The sequence below is a fragment of the Dermacentor variabilis genome, chromosome 4 (genome assembly GCF_050947875.1).
Source record: "Dermacentor variabilis isolate Ectoservices chromosome 4, ASM5094787v1, whole genome shotgun sequence".
In the NCBI taxonomy this organism is placed as follows: Eukaryota; Metazoa; Arthropoda; class Arachnida; order Ixodida; family Ixodidae; genus Dermacentor; species Dermacentor variabilis.
Window position 1 is genome coordinate 38,267,617 of NC_134571.1, and position 24,633 is coordinate 38,292,249.

Genomic DNA, 24,633 nt, shown 5'->3' on the forward strand with positions numbered 1-24,633 from the left:
TGGAATCACGCGTACAACGTGCAGAACAGCGTACGTTTCAATAAAGAACAAGCTCAAAACAAGCATCCCGACCCATAAATTAAGCACTGAGTACCCCTCCTCAACAGTTGTAGTGGTGGTTTCGCAACAGCTTTGCTGGACATTCAATTTCGCAGGGCCGAGTCTTTTCTTGTTTTATTGTTTAGTTTTTTTTTTTTTTCTGGAAGCATGGGCAGGCAGCGTTCGGATTTTATTGCATCGTTCCTCCTGAAGTTGACTTGCAGTGTGTTAGCACATGCTGCAGCCCTTGTTATACACTCGCCGACTTAAGCACCTTGTAGTTACTCTGTAATCCTCCCTTGCTCATCGGACATTCGTTCGTTCGTTCTTTCTTTCTTTTCTTCTTCTTTTTTTTTTTAGCTAAGAGCTCCGCTTCTCGTCATTCCCCCTTCGCGTATGCGTTTCGCGTGCCGTGTTCCTTGTCGCTAATCCCTGCTTCCCGTGAGCTAGGGATAATAGGGAGCACTGGCGGACGTGTCTTCGACTTCTTTCGCGAGGACGTCGAAGCAGGCAGAAGCAGGCGTACGAAATGCCTTTCGGCACGGCCAGTGCGAGCGGTGCTCCAGTTCCAGAGTACAGTTGCCTTCGACGTTCTGGAGTGAAACGGGGACATAGACTTTATTTGCTAGAAAAGCAGAGGTCGGCCCAAGCAGGCACATATATTATTGACCGATATGCACGACTCGTAGTTTCTGTTTCTCTGCCATGCAGCAATTACTGCCAGGGATACCTGCCATATAGCGGCAGCTGCTCCCACGTAACGGTCACCTGGGCCCGGCCAAGCCGTTTTCACCGCTGTTAAACCGGCGGGCCTACCAGCGTATTGTCTGGTAAATAAATTTGAATTGAATCGAATTGAGTACGTGACAGGCTTTGTGCGCTAGGAGGCAAATTGCATTCTCACGGGCAACATATGCGGCATCTCTGCACTAAGAAAAGGAAAAAAAAAAAAGAAGTCGCGTCAAATAGTGTGCCGCCATTCGTCTGTGTAAGAAGACAGGTGGGACGAAAGATAATACAAGGGATGCGTGAATCGTAATTTTTGAGATCGAATGGAAGGCGGAGTGAATAGTGCCAGAAGCAAATAGAATCTAATGTCGAATAGCTTTCGAATGGTTTTCAAATAATAAATGGTCACTTTCGCCATTATGTACAGCGATATTCGAATCCTATATATATATTTACAAGGTTACGAAGCTTCTCTCATTACATTGCACGTTATGAAGTGTTGTTTACTAAAAGCCTAAGTTGAGCATTTTGAACCAATAAGCAGTTCGTTCACATAAACAGGACTCTTACGAGAGCGCGAACGATCGCAGTTTCGGCGTCAAATATTGGCTCCTTGAGCAATGTAGCTTGCATCCATTGCGTAGCTTCACACGTTTTGTGCGTAATCGAGGGGATGAAGTATACCGTACGTTTGCTCGAATTTCGTTTGATCACGCACAGTTGACGATTTGAAATAATCGGAAACTATTAAAGAAATATTCGTCCTTACGAATAGTGACCACTTTATTCGAATACTCAATCGAATAGGACGATATTCAATTCGTTATTCGAAAGTTTCAAATATCTGCACACCGCTGAGTGAAAAAAAGACTGCTCTCTCTGGCACACTCTCAAAAAGATACGAAGTGCGAACATGCGACATCTAGTGCATGGGAAACCTGACAAAAGTGGTGGTTCCCGCGGGTGGCGGAAACGCACCGTATGTCACAAAATAAGCGTAGGAGAAGTTTTCTTCAAGCTACCAATAAAATACTGATGGTTAATTAAAAAAATACAATTTTTTAATCCATACACGTGTGTTATCGTTCCTTTATTTATTGTATTTCATTTTTTTGTGCGTGAGAAGCGTTCAAAAGTTGGCGCCCGTCTTGCCGTTGTTCGTGACTAACGAAGCTACACTCCAGAGAAGCAGGGCGCTGAGACACGTGCGGTGACAGCGCCTTTCGTAGAAGTATGTTTATTGTTAATTTCCGTTTGCGTTGCCCAACCAATCGTTGCAGCCAAACGCCAGCCGCCCAACAACAAGCTTCCTTGTAGCGCGTAGTAGGGTGCGCGAAGCGCCCCGGCTGTCTACACAAGCCAGAGGAAAGAAGACGGCGCACAACTGATTAACAGCAGGTGCCCTTAATGAGACAAGTTACACGTGTACAGAAGGTCGCATCAAATCGGTGGAGATATTTGGCCCAGGGGAAGAAAACAATGGCCGATAACGGTAGGCGCCAGCACCGATAGCTCGCTTTGTTTCTCGACCTGCGGACATAGATGAATTGGGAAGCAAGATAAACGCTGTAAAAAAAAAAAAGAAAAAAAAAAGACAGATCACTTTTCAGTGGCTTTTCAATGTCGCTGGGCCCGCGATTCGAAACTGACAGCGTGCATTCACATCAGACGCCCACCCGAAATGCTGTCCCGCGTGAATCGGAAGACATTCGCCTGTATCGCGTTGTCGTTTGTAAGCGTATTTCCTCTGCCAGGGCTCACAATACGAGCCATGGCGCCATAGGCTTGATGGGATGATGTTTGTTCAACTAGACGATCGCCCGCTTGCAGAGCAGTCTGTTGTGGGAGCCTTGAGTGCGTGTGTGCGGCGTGCAACCGGAGCGCTCGTGCTGTTTTGTTTTTGTGCGTGTATGTGGGGAGGTTACCTTGACTCTATGTTTCTTTCTGGGAGTTGCCTTGGGGGGGGACTCTATTGGCTGTGCCACCGCTTTCCACGCCCCGACCCTGTAGGCAATGAGCGGAAGTGCATAGATAGCGAATGGGTACTATGTTAGCCGGCTACACACACTACGTGCATTTCATCTCTGCTTATCTTCATCGTCTCGCTTTCTTTCTTTTTTTCCGCACCGCACTATACGCGGAATTGTACGCGTCTACTACTGCAGCCGATTTCATCGACTGTTCTTAATTAAAAAGTTGCTTTTTTCCTTCCGCTCGACTGCACTATTGCATTTTTACTTGCGATTGCAAATTATGGTCAGTGTTTGCGCTGGTTCCTGGAGCCGTTTGTCTTAAGCCTTTTGTATGTCATATGTGCCTCCAATACGCGTCATGAAATTAAATTTTACTTCCAATAGTTTGTACTGGTTTGTGTGATCCTGTCTGAGGCTTCTGATGCGTCAGTTGTCTAAAAATGCAATAAAAATAACAAACGGCAGGAATCGGCACAAATGTGTGTACGCATATCTCAGAGGCAAGCTGTCATTTTTCTAGTGTTTGCTAGACGGCGCCACAATCGGTGCAAGTTCGTCTGCGTGCACGTGAAAAGGCGATCGATGTGCGAAAGCACGTGCACGTCAGCTGCACCCGCGTGAAAGAGGCTCCCGAAATTGCTGTCGCAAGTTCTCTCAGTCGCTGTTTTACACGAAAAGCCGCGTTGGCTTTTCTTTTTTCCCACACCGTCCCCCGTAGGCTTATGCGGATCAGCAGGACTCAGCTTCACCGGTCAGCCTCCCCACTCCTTCTTCTTCAACGATTTCTCTCTTTCTATCTGCTTATGTTTTTTTTCTCAGCTTAATAGCTACGTTTTGCATCATTTAGTCTGTATTCTCTAGCCAGTGCTGGTGAGTGGTCCTACACATGCCGTACATTGCCGTCTTAGCCGCCAAAGTAGACAGGCTTCAATATCGGACGAAATTTGAACGCACCCTGCAATCAGTCATGTAGAAACCATGCTAGAAAAAAATGTCCAGTGACGTATGTTGCCCTAATTAAACTGGCGCACATTTCTGAAATCCCGGGCGTGTTCACTATGGTGCAGATTTAGTGCCATAGAACCGTGTCAGATGCGGAATTTGAGAACATAGGACACGGTAGGCTGACCTGCATGCTTCATTGTTCTGCCTCAAAGTTTCAGTCCGCGCGTTGTTAAACATGACATGATCTCCCGCCAACTAGCCCTCACTGAAACCCTTGACTGGAGCATGGCTCAGACAAATGTGACCGTGCAGAGTATACATGCAGGAGGAAAAGTTTTCTCTGAAGTAGCTACGGGGGCTCAACAGATACAACGTCCTGCCTCGGACTACGCGCTTGCGGGTTTGACTCTTGACCTCGTCGAGAGAAAAGAGAGAGAAAATGATAAATGAAAGGTAGGGAGGTTAACCAGGACTGGGCCTGGTTGGCTACCCTACACTGGGGAAAGGGAAAGGGGAACGGAAAGATTAAAAGAAGAGAAAGTCCACTGTAGATATCAGTCGGTCACTCAGTCCGGATCAGAGACGCTGACTCAATCCGGTCGCTTTCAAATATCGCAGCAGCGCTTTTGTGGCCTTTTGTAGCTGCGATATGCGAGGCCATGGTCCCAAGATCTTGTTCAAGGTGAACAGAGAAAGGCAGGGTGGTTAACCAAATATAGTTCCGGTTGCATGCGGGAGGATTGCGAAACCGTTCGTGCGCTGATTCTTAGGTGCCTATTGCATAACGGATGAGTGTAATGGTCCGCAAAGCTGTAGTGTAACGTTACAGATGGCCAGTGCCTAATATTCCTTCTAGGTCGAAAGAAGGCTCGAGTTGGTGATATCTTATACCAGAAATCTGAAATAGTTACTTTTTCTTCAAGATGTATGTTGCCACAGGTTTGTAAATCGTCTTGTTGAGGTGGAGACTTAGCTGCACTGCCGTGCCCGAGCCACTGCGTAACTGCTTCCAAATGAGCCGGGTCGTGCTTGGCGCCCTTATCTCGAGCAATCGTCACCACTCGTCAAAACTGCAGCAAGCACGGCAGCAAAATGGGAAGCAGCGGGCGCAGGCAGGCATATGCAGCAGGACAGTAGCGTAACGTATTATATACCACGTGTCTGATGATGGCAGCAGCATCCCTTTTGCTAGTCATCCTTCAAATGGAGGCTATACCAAAGGACGCCGAGTAAACGACGCTTACCGGTGCGAACTCCAAGCTGGGACGTATCGTTCGTCTTGCGTTTCTTTTTTGCCTCGTTTCGAGCTGCAGAAAAAGAAAAAGGAAAGCCGGAACACTGTCCATGTGCAGCTTTTGGGCCGTTGGACCCCATCAGTCATATTGGTCATTCCTTGACTCTGCGCGCGCGGTTCACAACCTGAGCCTGCTGCTGGAGCCGGGCCACCCCGTGGTGCGGGTTCGTGCTCGGGGGCCGTTCATCTCCGAGGAGCTCGGCAACCTGTCCGGCCTGTGGACCGTGTTCACGCTCGAGGGCAGCGCAGAGCCTCCGGTCCGAGTGCCCACTGCGCCACCGCCGCTGCAGCCGACGCCAGTGCAGTGGGAGCACCTGTTTCCTCTGCCCAGGGACTCCGTCGCTCAGCGGCAGCCCCTGTGAGTGTAGATCGCAGAACCGCACTTATCGGAGCGAACTATTTTGGAATGCCGACCTCATAAGCCATCGCAGCAGAGGGCGACAAAAGCACTGCTACAGTGCATCCTCTTTTTTTTAAGGATAACGTACCTGTAGTAATGGGTTTAGCCTGAATTTGGGTTTATAGTGTACTGCGCGTGATCCTGTACTGTGATAGTGTGCGGCGATTTCGTCTCGCTACGTTTGCGGTAATGTGAATGGCTGTTATCAACTTTGGTTAGCTGAATCTACCGGTGTATGCATTGATGATTGGTTTCAGACCGTTCTTGATCAGTACTCTGAACCGATTCAGCTACCTCATAAACTATATACATAAAAATATAATGTACAAGGTCCATTCCTTCACAACTAGACAGTCGCATATTTTAGACGTTTTCTGCAGATGCAGCTGCTGATGGAAAACAAGTCTTGCTACTTGGAGTTTTTTTTTTACTAGACCTTATTTAGTCACTCTAGTCTTTAACCTATAGAGTGGCTTAACGTCCCGATTTAGCGGCGGGAACACATTTCACAGTTGTGACAGTGCTGCTTTTTGTCCCGATGTAGTGGCCCAGCCGGCGCTGACACATTGGGTACAGCGCTGAGAATTGCATAGACACCGTCAACTCTAATTGCATAGACACCGACAAGGAAATATTTAATGAAACAGGCAGCGTCACCCTACAAGTAACTGAATAAAATAGTGCCAGACGTTTGTCGAATAATTTGGCACCATCGTCACAGCCGAAGGATGAAGTCGTTCAAACAAATAAAATAAAAATAATTGACTGAAATATACGCTTGAGCAGAAGATAACATTTCTATGAAAAATAAAAGAAAAACTTGAATACCACGCTATCCAGTTAGCTAGCTCGGATGCCAGGCTCTCCAAATAAAGCAGCCCTTTTTGTAAAGGATTATAGATAACCTGCTTTATGCATTCCCGGGTCTTGCCACACCACCATCTGAGATGCTTCGGTAATCATGCGTGTACGGTAATCGCGCTGCATGCTGATCAGAGAGAAGATGTTAATTCGCTCAGAGTGAAGTTGCCGTGGTCATAGGCTTGATCGATCTATCTGCAAGGAATGTGCATGCGCCGATGATCGCAATGCACGCCACCGCTAAGCTATAGCAAGCGTGCCTGGCATCTGATTCGCAGTAATGTTGCCGCTCTTAAGCGACAACTTTTGCATTCGGCTCACAATGCGCTCGAGAGGAAATGCTATGTACAGTACAATCTATGTTCGCTACACATCCATAATCGCCGTTGTAGAGAGAAATTCGCGAAAAGAACACTGGGCATCTGTTTTATAAAGGGGCACGAAACTAAGAAAGCAGACACTGGTTCCTCAAAAGAAATCAAACCCTTTACCGCTCAATAAGAATCAGTTCCCATCCTGCTATCGAAACCGATACAACTGCGTTCCTTGAACAGTTAGTCTACCATCTGCTAACCTTCTGGCTAGCTGAGGTGGTATAATGTAAGGCAAGGGCAAAATAATCGGCAACTTGAAGAAGTGCTAGTACAAAAACTAACCTAAATGACTTCTGTAAATCCTCAAGTCGGGTTCGCGAGGTTTCGTGCCACCTTTACATGACGTGTGGATACCAATTTTCTCTTTATTGAAGCGTTCTGCGCCTTGCCCGTAGAGCTCATTTGGTCAGAAAAATGACCTAAATGAAGAACTCGAGCTCGACGTTTAAGCACCCGCCGTGGTGGCGTAGTGGCTTTGGCGTTGCCGTGTTATATGCCCAAGGGCGCGGGATCAAATCGCGGCCCTGGCGGCCGCTTTTCTATTGGGGGCAAAATGCAAAAATGCCGGTGTACTGTTCGGCCGCGGCGGTCGCATTTTTATGGGGGCAAAATGCAAAAATGTCCGTGTCCCGTGCGTTGGGGGCACGTTAAGGATCCCCTGGTGGTCAAAATTAATTCAGAGTCCTCCACTACGGCGTGCCTTAAAATCACAATTTTGGCACGTAAAACCCTAGAATTTAATTCAAACTCGTCATGTATAAGTGTCGCATACTCCATGGTCAGTTGCGCGTCTCTTTGCGGTGTTGTTTCGCTGACTGCGGCGGCTGCGTCTCTTGAATCATCCGCAGTTGCTTGCGTTCTCGCATTATGGGATCGACATTTAGTTTGACTGAATTAGCGCGAGCGTGGCCCAACGCCTGTGGCTGCATTTGCGGGAGAGCCAGCGGACACTGCTTCAATTCATACACAACACAGGCCTCACAGCACACATATAATACACATATACGCATCAAGAACTATGCCTTAAGGGCAAGTCTTTATCGCAATAAAAAAAAAGAGAGAGCCAACGGCGAAAGGTTTCAACACGATCGCGGCTTCGCCACGCAACTTTGAGCCTGCGCGCTCTTCTCTTGTTTGGCAATCACGCGTACAACTTTTCAATGTATCTTTCAGTTCTGAAGGGTGGATTATGAGTGTCCGGATGAGGTACGGAGGGAATAATGAATTAGATTTGAGATATCAACTCTTTCAGTGGGACGGAGCTCTTAGAGCTGGATGACTACTTATAAATGTTATGCACACCCAACGAATATATTGCATTCTATGTGAAGCGAAGCTCTCGTGGAGCAGTTGATAAAATGCTATAAATTTGCCCATTTCGTTCATGCGTCCTTGGCGTAAAGGAAATTGGCACGCGCTCACGTGATCTCGCGCAGCTGTGCACGCTACGCACATGCGACACACGTAGCGATCGTCTCAAGTAGCTAGTTGCCGTTGGCATGATAGAAGTATCATCATGACAAAATGGGGATTAACGTGTGATGAACGCGGGATGACGTGTCCCAAAGCCGACTTTGGCAAACCTTTGTCAAACGCCGTTTTATTATCCTCGGCGGGTTGTTGGGTAGCTAAGTTTTGCCACGTGATTCATTCATTCATTCATTCACAAAACTTTATTAGAGTTCTGAAGCCCGGTCTTAAAAAAACCGAGGTGGGCCACGTCCACGTCGGCACCGTAAGGCCGAGCTTTATGGCGCCATCGTGGACCCTCCGGACAGCCCGCAGTTGATCTTGATGTGAAGAGCTTGATGTCATCTTGCGCCAGTAAAACCATATTTCTTGGGGGTCGGCGAGGTCGCGTGACAACCCGCCAGCATGTGTGTGATGTCAATGATGCCATCGCACACGTTACATTCTTTTCTAATTTATCTTTCGGGATGGATTTTATTCACGAAATACGGAGTTGGGTACGTCCCGGTTTGCAGTAAACGTAGCGTGACTGCCTGAGCCCTGTTCAACTTTAAGTGTGGCAGTGGGAGTTGCCTACGCCCCAAGCAGTAGTATTTAGTGATGTCGTTGTACGTTAGTAAATGTTCTTTATGCTCCCCGAAATGGTAGTGAGCGTCGGTTTGGTTCTGACCGGCACGGCAAGCAAGTCCTCGTGCCAGGTCGTTCGTCACCTCGTTGAGGTTGAGCCAAGTCTCGTCCACTTGCCCCATATGTGCAGGAAACCATCGGATTTCAGTTTTGATAGTTTCGATCTTTGGCGATAACCTTAGCCGCAGTTCCAGCGAAATAGCCTTTGTCAATGCTCTTAATTGCTGCTTTGTAATCGCTATAAATGAAATATCATTTACTGTTTCTGATGGCTAGAGCAATCGCGGCTTGCTCCGCCACCATGGAATCCTTAGTGAAGATGGTTACGGCGCCACGTGATGTCTCTCGTGGAGGCGGCAGTCATCAAAAGAACGCGACACGCAAGCGCTCATTCTCTTCTCAATTTCTTACTTTGCACTCATACGCCATCAACAGTGACACCCTGCGTTGAATCACGAGAAACGTACACACCCCAGCAATTGAAGGCTGCTTTTCCCAAAAGAATTGACTCGTACAAACAGCTACCGGAACGTTGGCCAGCTTGTCAGAGGCACTGCACCTGGTTCATCCTCACACAGTGTTTCCATCTATCCGTCTCAGACATCTCTGGATATTTTAGTAAATTCCAATATACGAACTGAAATAGAGATTATAGACGATGTAAATGTCGAGGTAAAACATACAGTCCACCGCATTATCTGTTCTGCTATACGTGTATGATTAAAGTCACTCGACTTTACAGCGGAAAGACTCATGCCAGCAGAGCGTTCAATTAAGGCCTATACTCCGCTGTTGTGAGCAACCGGCGTGGACAAATGTCAACTCCACCGGGGCGTGTGTCGAACCCTTATACCTCAATCTTATTAATATGAGGGATACATTTCGAAGACATTGTCTTCCTTGGCTAGTTACAGCCACTTTTCGTATCGGGTATGTTTGTTTCTAGCCTCTTTCTTGGGCTGATCCCAAAGATAGTACAGTCTAAAAATGGGACAGATGATGGTAATGAACTATATAATTCAACCTGAGAATCGGGCGGACGATGGCTATGATGGTGAGGAAATAATGATAAACAATATGTTTACTTTGCCGCTCTTGTAGTTGGTGATGATGGTTATAATTGATGAGAAAGTTGGAAGGCGATTCAAACTCTTGTTGACGTCGATCAAACGTTGTCGCTACGACGCGGCTCTCACAATAAATCATACCATTCATACTTTTCATTCTCAACGTCATAAAGGAAGGAAAGACTCAGGAGAAGCCATACTCAGCTCGCGCGCTAGGAGAAAAGTGTGTAGGAAGTGATACGCGTTGGGCGGATCACTACAGCGTTCGAACGTCCGCGCAGCTCGGCGTGGTTGCTCGCTGAAGGCGAGAAATGTAAACAAGGGAGGAGAATCTGCCACAACAAGATGGCGGAGTAACGCCAACTTAAGGCTTCACGGAGGTTTCACAAAGAGTGACGTCAGGGCCTCTCCTCGGCTTTTTCCTCCTCGCTGCGGAAAAGGCCGAGCCACGAGCCGCTGCGGACGCTGCGGCTCGTGGCTAGAAGCTCGAAAGAGATGAATGAAGGAATGCTCCCTTGCTGCTCCCGTTCACTGGCTTTTAAGCCCTTCAGTGTCTCGAAGTCACGTCCCGTTCGGCCAATCGGTGAGCCCGTTCAGGTGGCGTCATTTTCGGCCAATCGGCGAGCCCGCTCAGGTGTCGTCATTTTCGTCCAATGGTAGGCGCCCGTGCGAGTGCATGTCACACTCGGCTGGGAGGGTCACTCCTTGGGCTCCAATTGTCCGAGGAATTACTTGTCTGCGGTATTGCCTTTCTGGTCGGCAACTGCCGACACAAAGGCGGACGGGGGGGATTGCTCCCAGGGCTTCACGGTGCATTACGGCAGTCGTTGCCTCGCGGCTTGCAAGTGCCGTCACAATAGGTCGATGGGGGGAGACGCGTTGTCTTCGAGCGACCTTTCAGAGCTGCAAAGCAGCTTTCCTCGGGACCCACGTTACCTGGAACAGTGCCAGGCTCCCGCTACACTTTCAGGAAGCGTCAAGCAGTGGGACAACAGCTCCACATGCTGCGCACGAGGTGGGGGACGCCAACTTGTTTGCACGTGCCGCGCCTCGGGAACGTGGTAGGTGTGCTTCTGCGCTCCTTAATTAGGTGTGACGCGGTTCGATGTGGTCTGGCGAACTCGATGGGGGCTCAGGAAAAGGTCCCGTATCTAACAATGCCAAAGAACTGCTTTGCCGATGTGGCGCGTCAGTGGGCAGCACCAGTGGGCAGCGCTTCCGGTGGCTGTCCGGCCTACACGGAGTGAGCTGCCAGCGACGCTGGCAGCTCACTGCCAGCGTCGCTAGCTGCCTGCTAGCTGCAGCCGCCTCTTGGCGGCTGCAGCTAGCGCTGCTCCACCATCCCAGCACAAGGGGTCATCGACCTCCGGCCTGGTGGCCTCAAAGGTCTCGTCCTACGTGTCGAGGCTTTCACGTCAAACACAGCGCTTGCAAGAGCGCGTGTCTAGTGCCTCGCAGGAGTTGATGAACACAACAACCGCGGCGAGATTCTAGCTATTGCTGCAAAAAAAGTCAAAGCACGTGTAATGGCGTCTGGAAAGGGCCCGCAATCTAATTTTCGTCTCTTCAACACACCGCACAAAAAATGTTTCTCATAATGGAGACACAAATACCGCAATGGAATCTCAAAGGACATCATAACCTCGACAACATTACAGAAGTCCTAAACAAACATAACCTAAGTTGCTCTGTGTTCAAGAGACACATATGAAACCTACACACACATACTTTCTTTGTCGATATACCAGCTATCGTAAAGACCGTGATGAGGTAAATGCCTCGTCTGGCGGTGTAGCAATAGTTGCGTACAAGTCAGTAGCTTGTCAACAAGTCGCCCTTCAGACTCATCTTGAAGCAGTATCTGTTCGGGCAATTCTTTTCAGCAAGTTGGTAACTGTATGTTCCATTTATATACCGCCGTATCATCATCTCGTGAAAACAGACTTGTATAACCTTATTGATCAGCTTCCCAAGCTCTACATACTCGTGGGAGATCTTAACGCTCACAACACGATGGGGAGAGACTCGCGATGCGACGCGAGAGGGCGATTCATTAGAAAATTTTTTAGTAAATTCCGATGCATGTGTCTTCAATAAGAAGGGGCCAACGTATTATAATCTTTATTACAATTCATATTCATCGATAGACTTGTCGATCGGGTCTGCATCCCTATTTCTCAACTTCGAATAAAATGTCATCAAAGATCCATGCGGAAGTGACCACGTTCGATTAACTCTAAGCTTAGTAATACAAGATGACTCCCCTCCTCATGACTCTAGGTGGAAACTGGCCTCAACTGTTTGGAAGGTTTTTAAGGAATCGACTTTGTTATCACGAGATTTTTTTCAACTAATTTAGTATAGATGACGCAGTAGCGTCTTTTACCGCATTTAGAGAAATGCATTCCGAAAGGAAGTATTTGTTCGAACAAACGATGAATTCCTTGCTGGAATGAAGACTGCAAGCAGGCACGCAAAAAAGAAAGCGAAATAAAGCATGGGGTCAACTCCGTCAATCGCCAAATGATGAAAATCTGATCGAGTTCAAACACATTAAATCCTAGGGAAGGCGGATGCGACGGCAAGCTAGGAGAACGAGCAGGAAGAGTTTCTTTCAAACATAAATTCCTACGCAGATGAGGCGAAACTTTGGCATGGGCTTAGAAGGCTTAACGTGCGGAAATCCCATCTATTATTCCTGGTCGACGAATAAAAGAAAACCTTAAAAGATCAGGCGACGCCCTTCGGGCGCACTAGCCCAGTGAATTATTCGAAGTCGTTTCTTAAATATAATGAAATAGTGGAACGTAAGGCACTGGACTGGAAATGCAAACCGAGTGAATCTTATTATTATCCTTTCAGCATTGCCAAATTGAGAGCCTCATGGAATGCATGTCTGAGCTCTGCACCCGGAGCTGACAGGATCGGGTAGAGCGTGATCAAACATGAACACGCCTTTTCACGGACGATTGCGTTTTATACCGACAAATAACAAATGCTTTAGACTGATCCGCTCTTCAGGAAGACCTACAAATACAGGCATGGGGCAGCAAATGGTACATGTCCCCGAATGTCAGTAAGTGTTCTCACGTGTGCTTTCATCGACGTCGTAATTATGTAGTACCGTCCTATTCCCTTAACAACTGCACTTTAACACAGTGTGAAACATTTAAATACATAGGAGTGCATATATCTAGTGACTTCTTTCGGACCCATCATGTCAATCAGTTAACTAATTCTTGCAACCGATTACTAGGTTATCTACGCCGTAACTTGTCCTCAGCATCTCCCTCAGTCAAACTACTTGCACATAAAACCTTAATCCGAACTAAACTAGAATATGCTTGTGCTATTTATGTTAACCATTAGGTTAATATGATTAACACCATTGTATCGCTTCAGATCCGAGCTGCCAGATTCATTCTTTCTGACTACTGCAATAATACAAGTGCTTCAGCCTTAAAATCGAGGTTGTGTCTTCCCTCGCTCACCTCCCGCCGCAAAAGTGCTCGTCTTCTTTTATTTTTAGGTTCTTTCATTTACAGCCCACAGGTAACCAAATCATCATTCCAGCCCGTCGTTTTTCCCGCCACACGCATTCTAGTGCTGTGTATCTACCACGCGCCCATTCCACTACGTATCAACGTTCTTTTTTTCTATGCACAGCCCGTGAATGGAATATCCTTCCTTCTGACATCGCCCTCATCACTGACATTACTCGTTTCAAAGCTGCCATAGAAGACCATCTGTCAAGTCACATTACCTAACCTGACACGACGTTTTTTCCAATCTGTGCCCACCCCTCATGTAATGTCCTGTTCAGGAGCCTTTGAGACATAATAAATAAATAAATAAATAAATAAATAAATAAATAAATAAATAAATAAATAAAAGAACTTGCACGAAGACACACAAATAACACTATTTCCATTTTTTAACACCATTTGGGCTCCCGGATATCTCCCTTCAATGCAGATAGAGGCTATTGTAGTTCCAATATTGAAACAAGGTGAAGATTCATCTTCAGTTAACGGTCACCGTCCGACAGCGCTTGCAAGATGTCTTTGCAAGCTATTCGAGAAGATGATACATCACCGTATGATATGTTTCCTCGAATCTAACAAAATGCATGACCCTGATCAGTGTGTTTTCAGGGTAGATCGTTCTACAAATGACTATCTCGTACGAATCCATGGAGTCAAACATCCATGACGCTTTCATTCACAAGTAGTTCTTTTTTGTGTCTATATTTCATGACATGGAACATGCGTACGATACGACGTGGCACTACGGGGTATTACGAGATTTGTCGGAGACGGGTATTCGCGGAAACATGCTTAACGTTATAGAAAGCTACTTGTCTAACCGCACATGTTGTGTCAGAATTGGTAATGCTCTCTCGAGGCCGTTTCTCCAGGAAACTGGGGTGCTGCAGGGTGGAGTACAGAGTTGTACTCTTTTCCAAGTACGAGATCTTATTCAGTTGACGGTGTGCAAACAGGTTTCAAATCGTGTAATCTTTAAATTCTCGAGAGGCAGGTTCAGCTTGGCCTGAACTGGGTGTTGAAATGGGCTTATGAAAACGGGCTCAAGTTAAATCCGCAGAAGAGTTCCTGCGTCCTTTTTACAAGGGGGTGTAGGCTCGGTCTCAAATGCTAATATTGAACTCGATGGACAACGGATTCCTCTGCATACAGAGCACAAATTTTTCAGTGTCATGCTTGATTACAAACTATCCTTCATACCTCACACCAAGTATATTAAGAATAAATGTCTAAAGACAATGAATTTTCTCAGAGTTCTTTCGCACGCAACAAGAGGTAGTGATATAAAGTGTCTGGTAAACCTATACAAGAGTCTCATAAAATGTCGTCTGGATTATAGCGCTGTAGTTCATCACTCTGCCGCATCGAGCGCGCTAAAGGTACTCGACGCTGTTCATCATCTACGGATCCGCCTGGCCACAGGCGTCTTCAAGACAAGTCATGCACCAAGTCTATGGATGGAATCAATTGAGTGGTCACTTGAACTTCAAAGATCATGCTCTAGGTTTGTGTATTTCCTGAAAGTGCATTCTAACCCTGAACATCCTTGCTATGCAGCTATAAATGACATGACGTGTGCTACGCTGCTTGGTAATCGCCCCACATTCAGACAACCCTCCTAGCTGAGTGTCGGAAGACTTAGTGAAAAAATGGCTGTCCCACTTCTAGAACACCGTCTGAAGACCCCAACAAGGACGTTCCCGCTGTGGCACTGGGAGATTGGAGAATGTGACACGTCATTTGTAGAAGTCTCGAAGCACACTACATACTAACACATTCGAATGCACTTTCTAGAACTGTAAGCGAAGTACTCATGCTGGGAATTTTACACAGATTCATCAAAGTCACATGCGGGTGTGTCCTACGTCACAGTTAGATCATCATTTTTGGAATCAGCCGTTCTATGCCCACTAACCAGCATCATTACGGCTGAGGCATATGCGTTATTGTCAGCTGTAAAAAAACATTATGCAAATAAATTTACAGAAGGCAACTATACCTACAGACTCATTAAGCATAGTTAAGCTTTGATGTCTCTACGAAAGCATAGAGATCATGTAATAATTGAACTTTACTCGCTTCTGTGCACTAGCCATGCAGTTGACCATCATCCACGTCTTATCGGAGTACCAAGAAACAGACGCTGAAAGGAAGAAAACACTTCCCTCTGGCTTACAGACATTTCCCTCTGCATACAGCAGTGTTTCCTGGCAAGGAAGCACTGTTCAACACGTAAACAGTATTCGATTTTTTCAATTGAAGCCCGCTTGCTACACGGCATGAGCCCCAAGAATTCATAGCGTGGCCTCTCTTGAGAAGGCGCTTTTGCGATGATAGCGTTTGATACAGCGCATTCTTCCAGACCCTTACTCTCGAAGGGCCTCGATGAGGCAGTAGGGCTTGTGATAGCTCCCATATTTTAGTATGTCACCTCTTTGTAACATTTCTTTTATTTTCGTCCAACATATCAGAATACGCCGCTGTCGTAATTTGATTTGAACCAATATTTTAGCATTTTACAGCGAAGGCTTCTAGTCCACTTTACAGTCGCGTTACATACACCACTTGACATCGACCACTCCACCGAATACATCATACAATTGTCTGGCGCTCTTTGCCTTCCGTGGCCCTTGTGCCATAAAAACCCATCGGTCGTCGTCAGGTACGTTGCACCGCCTTCTTTTTTCTTTTCTTTTTTGTGTTATTTGTGAATATCCTACTCCGGAAACATTCGCATTCATGTGCACATTCTTCCCCGTCGACAGTGTCACCACGTGACGAACCACATAAGACATGTCCAGAATCTCAGGGGCGCACCTTCGACAAAATTGTCTGCTTATCGTATTGGAGCGTCAGCCATCCCGTGCCATTTGGCAGCCAAGTCGCACGGACGAATTGTAACCGATGGTGATCAAAGGCGCCGCCGTAAAATTACGATGGTCGTAATTCTCCGCAGGCGTGACATTCCACGCTCGTGTTTCATGCGCTCTTGTTTCCGTCGGCGTGGTATACTGTTTCGCTCTTTGCCGTTTGCGTCACTTCTCGAGAGGCGAAGACAAAAACAACCGCCTCGTGGAGTGATGAGTGCTCGGTATACAGGAATCCGTTGCTTTTTAGGGACCAAGCCGTCTCGTCCCACATCCTTCAGAATGCGCCGGGCGTTGTGTTTCGCGACAGTGCGGAAAGCGATCCTTTGTTTGTCTCCAAGATGCCGGCCTGTTAGAGACATCTTGGAAGGCGGTGGTCGTCCCGCATGACTTACACGCCGCTCCTTATATCGTCCGACGCCTTCAGACTTGGCGACTGTAATAATTAATTCCGCCCAAAAGTGAACGGAATAAGAGATAGAGAGAGGTTAAAAAAAGAAGGGCAAAGTGGCAGCTGTAGAGAGGGCACCAGGTAAAGCGAGGGCTGTGCTCTCGCGTCGCGTAACGTTTAGAGCTTGAGGGGGAGCAATCTTTCCTCAGTTCGCCTATAGGACCGTTTGCAGGTAGCGTGCGGAGGAGGTTGGGCACGTTTCCGATTCTGATCGTGCGATGAAATTGTAAAACTGCCCCGACCACCAGAGCTGTTCTATCTGCAAGTTTCATTCTTCTCGCGGGGAAAGAAAGCGTCAGGAAAACCGCCGTACGCGCGGGCTTCCGCCCAGCCCTAATTGCGTGGTCGCCTCCGCGCACATATATGTACTTATACACATCGAAGGCTGGCGAGAATTTCTCCGGCAACTTGCCGCAGGACACGGACTTGCTGCGTTCGGCGTGGCGCCAGTGTGTGGCTCTGATTCTCACAGAACCGTCGCATGCTGGCAATTGCGGTTCACTTACCCGTCTTTCGACTGGCTGGCTGTGATAGGCGACCTCAGCTCAACGAAGTTTTCCTCTAATAGCTCTGACCTTTTTTTTTTTTTAGCTGTTACTTGTGTTCAGCTTTTAACGCATGAAATTGATTGCACACGCTGAGGGATGGCAGGAGAAAATGCTCGCTTATACAGCGAAAGGTACGCACACACGTGCTCACACACGTGCTCACACACTCACACATGCACGCACGCACGCACGCACGCACGCACATATATAGACGGCCTGAGGCTGATTAATCCGTATATCCTCCGCAGAGGACCCACGCTACACGGTTCTTGTTATTGCGGCGAATGTACATGGTTTTGTATACGTATACAGTTGCGCGTATGGTATGTCATTACACTGAAATAAGACCGCGAGCCCGCTGATTGCTTGTTACGGCGGTGGTTACTGTGCAGTCATTTTCTCTCTTTTGGGCGTGTGGACTCGTTCGTGCTATTGGGTTTCTTTTTTCATTTGTTTTCTTGCAGGCTCACGTCGTATATTTAGCTGTGAAAATGCCGAACGTTCCGGATCTGAGGCCATTTGTTTGTAATCATGTTTGTTACCGTTCGTTCGTTCTAGTTCCTTGGGGATGACATTCAAAACGGCCTACTACCAATGAAATTTCTATCGTGGGAAGTCAGTATAAATTGTGACATTTAAACAGCCTTTTTAGGGTTATTCTCTGTCTGTCTCGGAAATTGAGTGCGTGGGACACACGGTCATACCTGCGAAAGAAAATAAAAAAAAAATAAAGTTAGTGCTACGAGAGCTAGCAATTAACAAAGTCGCCAACGCAATGGCCTTCAAGCGGGGGCGCGTTAGCTTAAAACAGACGGCAGAGGCAAAAGCACGCGCCAGTATGTATCCTGTTACGCTGCTGACAGCATCCAGACATGCTATAGTTAAACTGAATATTTGCGTGGGATTGAAAACACAGAACATGTTACGGTCTCTTGCAAGTCGCTTTAGGTGATTTGCATTGATCGCTTTCACCGAGCTGCGTATACACGTGCCCACTGAAACGTTGTTTCCCGCACCCAAATATTTTTGTGTCTGCCGAAACGCTAATTTCAACGCGGGTTTCTTTATATTTGTAACGGAGGTAGCAACGAATATGATTTCTCGGCAGGACCGTATAAAAGCATTAAGATATTAGGCAGTTTTAGTTGGGCCTCCGCAGCCAACCACGTACGCAGCGCGCGCAGTTGTGCGTGCGTAGCGAACGGCGCCCACACGATACGGCCATAGTTGGGCGGACGCAAAAGCTGAGGAGGGGTTTGTTGAATTGCACGCGCATGAATCAGTAGTGTGCTATTCTGCGCCGCCATGTGCCACCTTCTGGAACTGTGTAGCCAATAGACAGCTTTACTTCGGCGTCCGCAGGAGCACTGCTTACGCAGCAAACCCGCGGAGGCGTCAGCGCGCATGCGCAGTACGCAGGAGCACGCACGGTATCTCGCGGGCTCAGCGGGCTTTGCGGGCCGTTCTCGCGTGTTCTCGCGTGTCCGCGAGAGCGCGTTTTTTGATATCGCACTTGCCGAAGATATGACTCCGGCTTGTGGTTTGACTTCGTGGCGGCTGATATTGGCTGCACAGTTTCAGAAGGTGGCACATCGCGGCGCTGAGTAGCACACTACTGGTTTCTACTCATGCAAGTCATCAATCCTCAACTTTCGCGTCCGGCCAACTATTGCCGTATCGTACGCGCGCTCTTCGCCACGCGCGCTGCGGACGTGGGTGGTTACGGACACCCAACTAAAGTTGCCTAATATCAGCCGCCACGAAGTCGAGCCAAAAGCTGCAGTCATAGCGTCGGCAAGCGCGATATTGAAAAATGCGCTTTCGTGGACACGCGAGAACACGCGAGAACCCGGAAAGCCCGCTGAGTTCCCAGCGAACGCTAAGCAGCTTTTGAAAAGCTGCGGGCGCATGCAAGATAACGTGCGCGCTCCTGCGTACTGCGCATGCGCACTGACGCCTCCGCGGCTTTGCTGCGTACGCAGAGCTGCTGCAGACGCCCAACAAAAACTGTCTATTGAGACGTGTACTGTTTCTTTATTCGGGCGACCGCTTTTCACCGTCTAACAAATATCGCTCAGCGCGGTAGGCGTCCGCCCCCATGTATCGAAGGTTCTCAAATGTTATCGATGGTTCTACCCGTTGTCTGTTGTCACCGAAGCTTGTGTAATCTGATTGCATGTGCGACACGACTTGTGTAGAATTTTCTGGAAGGCACGCGGGCACCAGCGATTACTCTGGAGCCTTCGATGAGCCATGTATACAAGCCGACGCGCTTAAACGGCAGATCAGATTTTCGGCGTTCGCCGACTGTGTTGCCGCTATCGCCGTTCTTTGAGTGTAGCCTGTTTCGGAGGGCACTGGTTCGCCCAATAAAACGCTAGTCTCGTCATTCCCAGTTTTGATGCTTTCTTCACCGTCACTACTAAGTGGGAATATTCTGCGCACGTTTTATAAGAGCCATGAATGCGCGTGGGAACCGTCGGAATGAGTGTAAAAACAAATTTATTGCTTTTCTACGCTGGCGTACAAGATTTTGAAGCAATCATGAGGAAATGCTACTCGGAAGAGTGCATGGCGGAGCGGTGTTGTTTTCACTGTAACCGACCATCTTGTACACTGCACCGACGCCAAAACTCGTTACCAGAGGAAGTTTTTTTCTTTTTTCTTTTTAGAGCGAAGCTGTTTGCTTGACAGGCCTGTATGAATGAGCCGTGTGCGTGATCTAGTAGGGGGGTATCTGGGCTGGCAGAGGCAGTAAAGGGAACAGAAAAAATGGCGGTGCTGCCTCGTAGGGAGGGTATCTCGGCTGGCTAACGTCCGTGAAGTGAACAAAAACAAAACAATGAGACCCCCCCCCCATACCGGGAACAGGGGTGTACACGAAGCTTGTCCCACCCTAGGGGAAAGGGTGGTTAGCTTTAGTAGAGAATTGGCTGGTTAGTGAATCGGGGGCTCGGCGCTGTCGTTGTGCTTCGGCGAATGCAGCCCGAACCTCTGGATCAGCCCGGCGTTGTTGCGCTTCGACTTCAGCTTGCCGAAGCTCTCGATTTGCCCGGTGAGCATGAACACGTTCACGGGCCCGCTCCCGCTGCCGTTCCTTCAACGCAGCCTGCTCTTCGGCTGAACAAATGAAACGCGGCCTCCCCGTCTGACTGGTGGGCCTGAACTGGCGGGAAACGGCAGGCGCGAGGCGAGCGGACACCCGATCATACCTTTTCCCTCCTCCGCAGGGAAACCCCACTTTAAAGGATGCGTATGATGAACCGACAGTGACTGAATCGGTTAGCGTGGTGGTCTCCCAACCCGACAGGCAACTTTTATTTTCGCGTGGCTTGGGTTTTTTCCCTACGGCAAAACCAACACCGACGCCGACATTAGTGAGGCAATACAAGCTTCCCTTGAAAAGTAACGAATGATAGTACGGCGCAGAAGAAGAAAAAAAAGGACACGTGATTTCATTGCACGCCGCACCTGCGCAGTGGGTGAGTGCACCCACGCTGGCCGCTGTTGCGGCCGGCTGTGCCTGCCTTCACTGCAACGGCACGGCAGTTATGGCGGGAAAACACGGCGATGTTCGTCGCGGTAGCCGTCGCGATTTGTAAGAAGCGGATTGGGCATTGCCGCCGTAGACCGCTGCAACAGTTAGTTGCGAACCCCCCCCGTTCCCCACCCCCCAAAAAAACTGGAAAAAATGGGAAGTCCACGTTTTGTGCGCACTGCCTAAGAACAAATCGAGTACGAGAGGCGTCTACAGCCGAGACGCGACTATAACCAGCGGCAACGTGCCCACGAGAAAGCGGAGAATACGGCCAATGACTTTGGCCTCGAAGCACGTCAGCGAGAGCAGGTGCGAGAGCCTAGTCATCGGCGTCGAGCTCAAGCTACCGATGGAAGATGGAGCACTGGAGGCCACTCGTAAGCGTCAGGCGAGGTCGTTCGAGTCTGCGTCATCCAAGTGGCAGAAGCAGCTTCGTTGGCCAATCCGCCACCATGTGAATGGTTCGGCCCGAAATTTCATAATTCCAGGACCCTAAAATATTAAACCGCGTGCAGTTCTTACGCCTGTCGAGCAATGATTTATTCTTTCCTTCAGTTTCGTAATTTTTCGAAATCGGGAGGAATTTTTACTTGTTAGCTTATCTACATTCTGTAGAGTTGAATGCACTATATAGCTCTATCAACAGACTGCAGCACGTATGTTTTAATATGTAATTTAACTCTGGCGTACTCTCTTTTTCCAACCGCCTTTTATCTCGACCATTTTTTGAAGAAGAAAAAATATTTTTTCGATGTGAATATGATAAGGTGAGTTATTTTTCCCCCTCAAATGTTAACCTATCATGCGATGCAAGATTTTTCTGTTTCCAAGCCGCTTTTATACTTCATTGTGAATGTGTTGGCGAGTAAGGACGAGTAAAGAGCGCTTTTTTCTCTGTCCCTCCTTTCCTGCTTTCGTGCGCTACGCAAACGCCGCCGTTACGAACAACGGCCAACTCGCCGAAGCCTCTACCCTAATACGTCCTCGAATTAACCGAGCGAACGAGCACAGCGAAGGATGAACGAGTGAACGCGGAAGGCAGCGGTGGAGGAAAGACGGCAATAGTGATGAGAGCCTGAGGAGGAAAGCGGAGGAGGAGGGTATGGCGAAAGCGTAAGAAAATCGTAGAGCCGCGCAAGGCGGGGTCTGCGGTGACGACCGCAAGGAGATGGCGCCAGAGTAACGCGCCGTCCTCTATTCACCGATGACGCCATCGATAAGGCATGCAGCGAGTGCGTCCAGCGATACCATGCATGGAAACAAAGCGCTGCACGAGTGGATGTTTGTCTGCGGCGGCTGCTGTGAATCACGCCCACGCGTCACCCACGCGCTGCCTCTCGCGATCGCCCGATTAGAGAGGCAGTCGCGCCATCTTTCCCTCCGTTTACAACGTGCCACGCGAGACGTTGTCTGCGCCAGCCACTGTATCGCGAAATGAAAACACGTAAGAGCTGCGCTTAAATTTCGCATTAGGGAGTATCGTAATCATCGATGACTTTTTTTACGCAATAGGGTAAATGACTATTACAGCTCAAATTATTTTTCTCTTTAGAGTCCCTTTAAGTGATAGAAGCGAATGAAAGGGAAAGTGGAGGGAGGCAGACCGGTTAAAAAAAAATTGATTTGGCGCCGCGCACTGGGGGAGGAGCAGGGAAATAATAGGGACGGGACAGAGCAGTGTCTTTACGAGTGGAAACAAAAATGTAAGCACAATACAAGAAGATGCGGACATTTCAGTTAAAATATGTAGCGACACCTCACCAATGGAAGGCGCTGCCGTAGGTGTATAGTCTGTACTCAGAAGCCACGCGCCGGAAGTGGTTTCGGCTATGCATGCGGCTATGCGCCGTGAACTTCGCGTCCGTACACAGAATATGTATTGCACCTTGCTTTCTTTACTTTTTCTCAACTTCCTCGTTTATTTAGCGATTAACACGCGCATCAACGAGTCAGGAACATATGCTGGCGGGTTTCCTGTCGCGTTGATGCCGTTCGGTTTGGCTATTCGGGCGAACGTATGACCGCCTACTATTTGCTTTCAAGCACACACCATTGGTTTATCCAAGCTTGTGTGCGGTTCAGTGACTGGTTACGTGAAATACGTACGCCGTAGTTTACAATTTCCACGCACTGTGTCGCCACTTATCTGTAGGCCAGCTTCGTGTTCACCCTATGCAGCGGCACTGAACAGGCACAAGCGCGCACGCAAACACATACACGCAACAGTGCGCACCAAGCTTTTCTATAGCTGCTGAAGGCGCTCATTTCGGTATAGATCGAAATATGCATACAAAGGCGCTTCGGAAGGGGTTCCCCAATTCGAAAGTTTCGGAAGGGCTCTCATGCTGTTCGAAATCTCGTTTGTGTGCAATATACAGCTCCGATTGCCGAGATGCCGAGACAGCTTCAACCACTTAATGTTACTGCGTGCATTCGCGCATCCATGCAGTTACAGTAGGTGGCTCAGACACGGTGTAACCGCTTTGTTTAATTATTGGGTTATATTTATCTGGGAAATTTACGTCTTCACGATACTATTTAATTTTTTTACCAATATGAGCAAATAAATGTCTGGAGTGCGTATACTCGTTACCACGTTTTGTCCTAAACCTTTCAAACCTGCCGCGCTATCCCAGTGGCTATGGCCTTACGTGGCTGAGCCCGAGGTCGCAGGTTCGATCTCGGCTGCCGCAGCCGCGTTTTGACGGGGATTATGACGGGGCAGGACATGTAATGAGGAGGGAAGATAACCGATGGTCATTAAGGGTTACGGACTGGATCCCAAGGGAAGGGAAGCTAGCAGGGGGCGGCAGAAAGTTAGGTGGGCGGATGAGATTAAGAAGTTTGCAGGCACGGCATGGCCACAATTAGTACATGACCGGGGTTGTTGGAGAAGTATGGGAGGGGCCTTTGCCCTGCAGTGGGCGTAACCAGGCTGATGATGATGATGATGATGATGATGATGATGATGTGCAAAAAAAGCAAAAAAAAAAAAGCTCGTGTACTCAGACTTCGTTGAAGATAAGGAGCCTCAGATGGTCAAAATTTATCTGGAGTCCCACACTATGGCTTGCCTCATAATTAGAGTATGGGTGAGGTACGTAAAACCCACGAATTTAATTGTTTTTATAGGATCTGATTGGACCCTCTATGAAAACCCGCATGTTCCCAAGATAGATGGATAGATGGATAGCAATATAGATCGGTAGGTCTACCGGACGTTCGTCTGGTAACAAATTTATATAATAATACAGGATTATAGTAGGAGGCATATTGTTTCTTAAAATATGTATCAATCAATCAATCAATCAATCAATCAATCTTAGGGAACATTTGGGTGCTCTACGCAGTGTTCGTGACAGAATGCATTCGTGTTAACTCATAATGAACTTCTCAGAGCTGAAGCTCGACCTTGGAGGGCTTGCTTAATGCACGAGCTGCGTTTAACCAAAGCGTTGGTAGTAAAACACGAACAATGACAGGGGCCATGTGCTGTAGCTTTCGTTAAAACGGCATTAATTTTCCCGAGGATCTCACAGAACCTTTAAGGCTGCTGGGAAAACGGAACCGGATACGGATCCGTATCCATGTTCCGCGTGCGCCGTGAAAATGTGCGCTCGCAGCTGTCGTTTTTATTGTCGCTCTTGGGGACAACATGTTTTTTGAGCCGGTCGTGCTGCGGGACCCCGTGCAAGGCGCACTGCGAAATGAGAGCGAAGGAGCTCCGGCACGAAATTTTCCTGCACATGTTTTCCACCTTGCGCGTTTCCCGGGACTGTTTGCTTCATTATTTGCTGGTGACGATCTCTAGAATGCGACCTCTCCCGCATGTAAGCACGCAGTGTAGGACGGAAGAGTCATAAAATAAAGGGAACGAGAAGAAGAAAAAAGAAATAGAACCATTG

At 48.1% G+C, this 24,633-nt stretch overlaps 1 protein-coding gene across 1 annotated transcript in view; it reads left to right on the top strand.

Annotated features, from left to right (window-relative positions):
- LOC142578960 (P protein-like) overlaps positions 1-24,633 on the top strand; it is a 367,306-nt gene that overhangs the window by 15,596 nt on the left and 327,077 nt on the right. Inside the window, exon 3 of the mRNA XM_075688702.1 lies at positions 5,097-5,338. Coding sequence (XP_075544817.1) covers positions 5,097-5,338 — 242 coding nt within the window. The remainder of the gene's footprint in view (positions 1-5,096; positions 5,339-24,633) is intronic.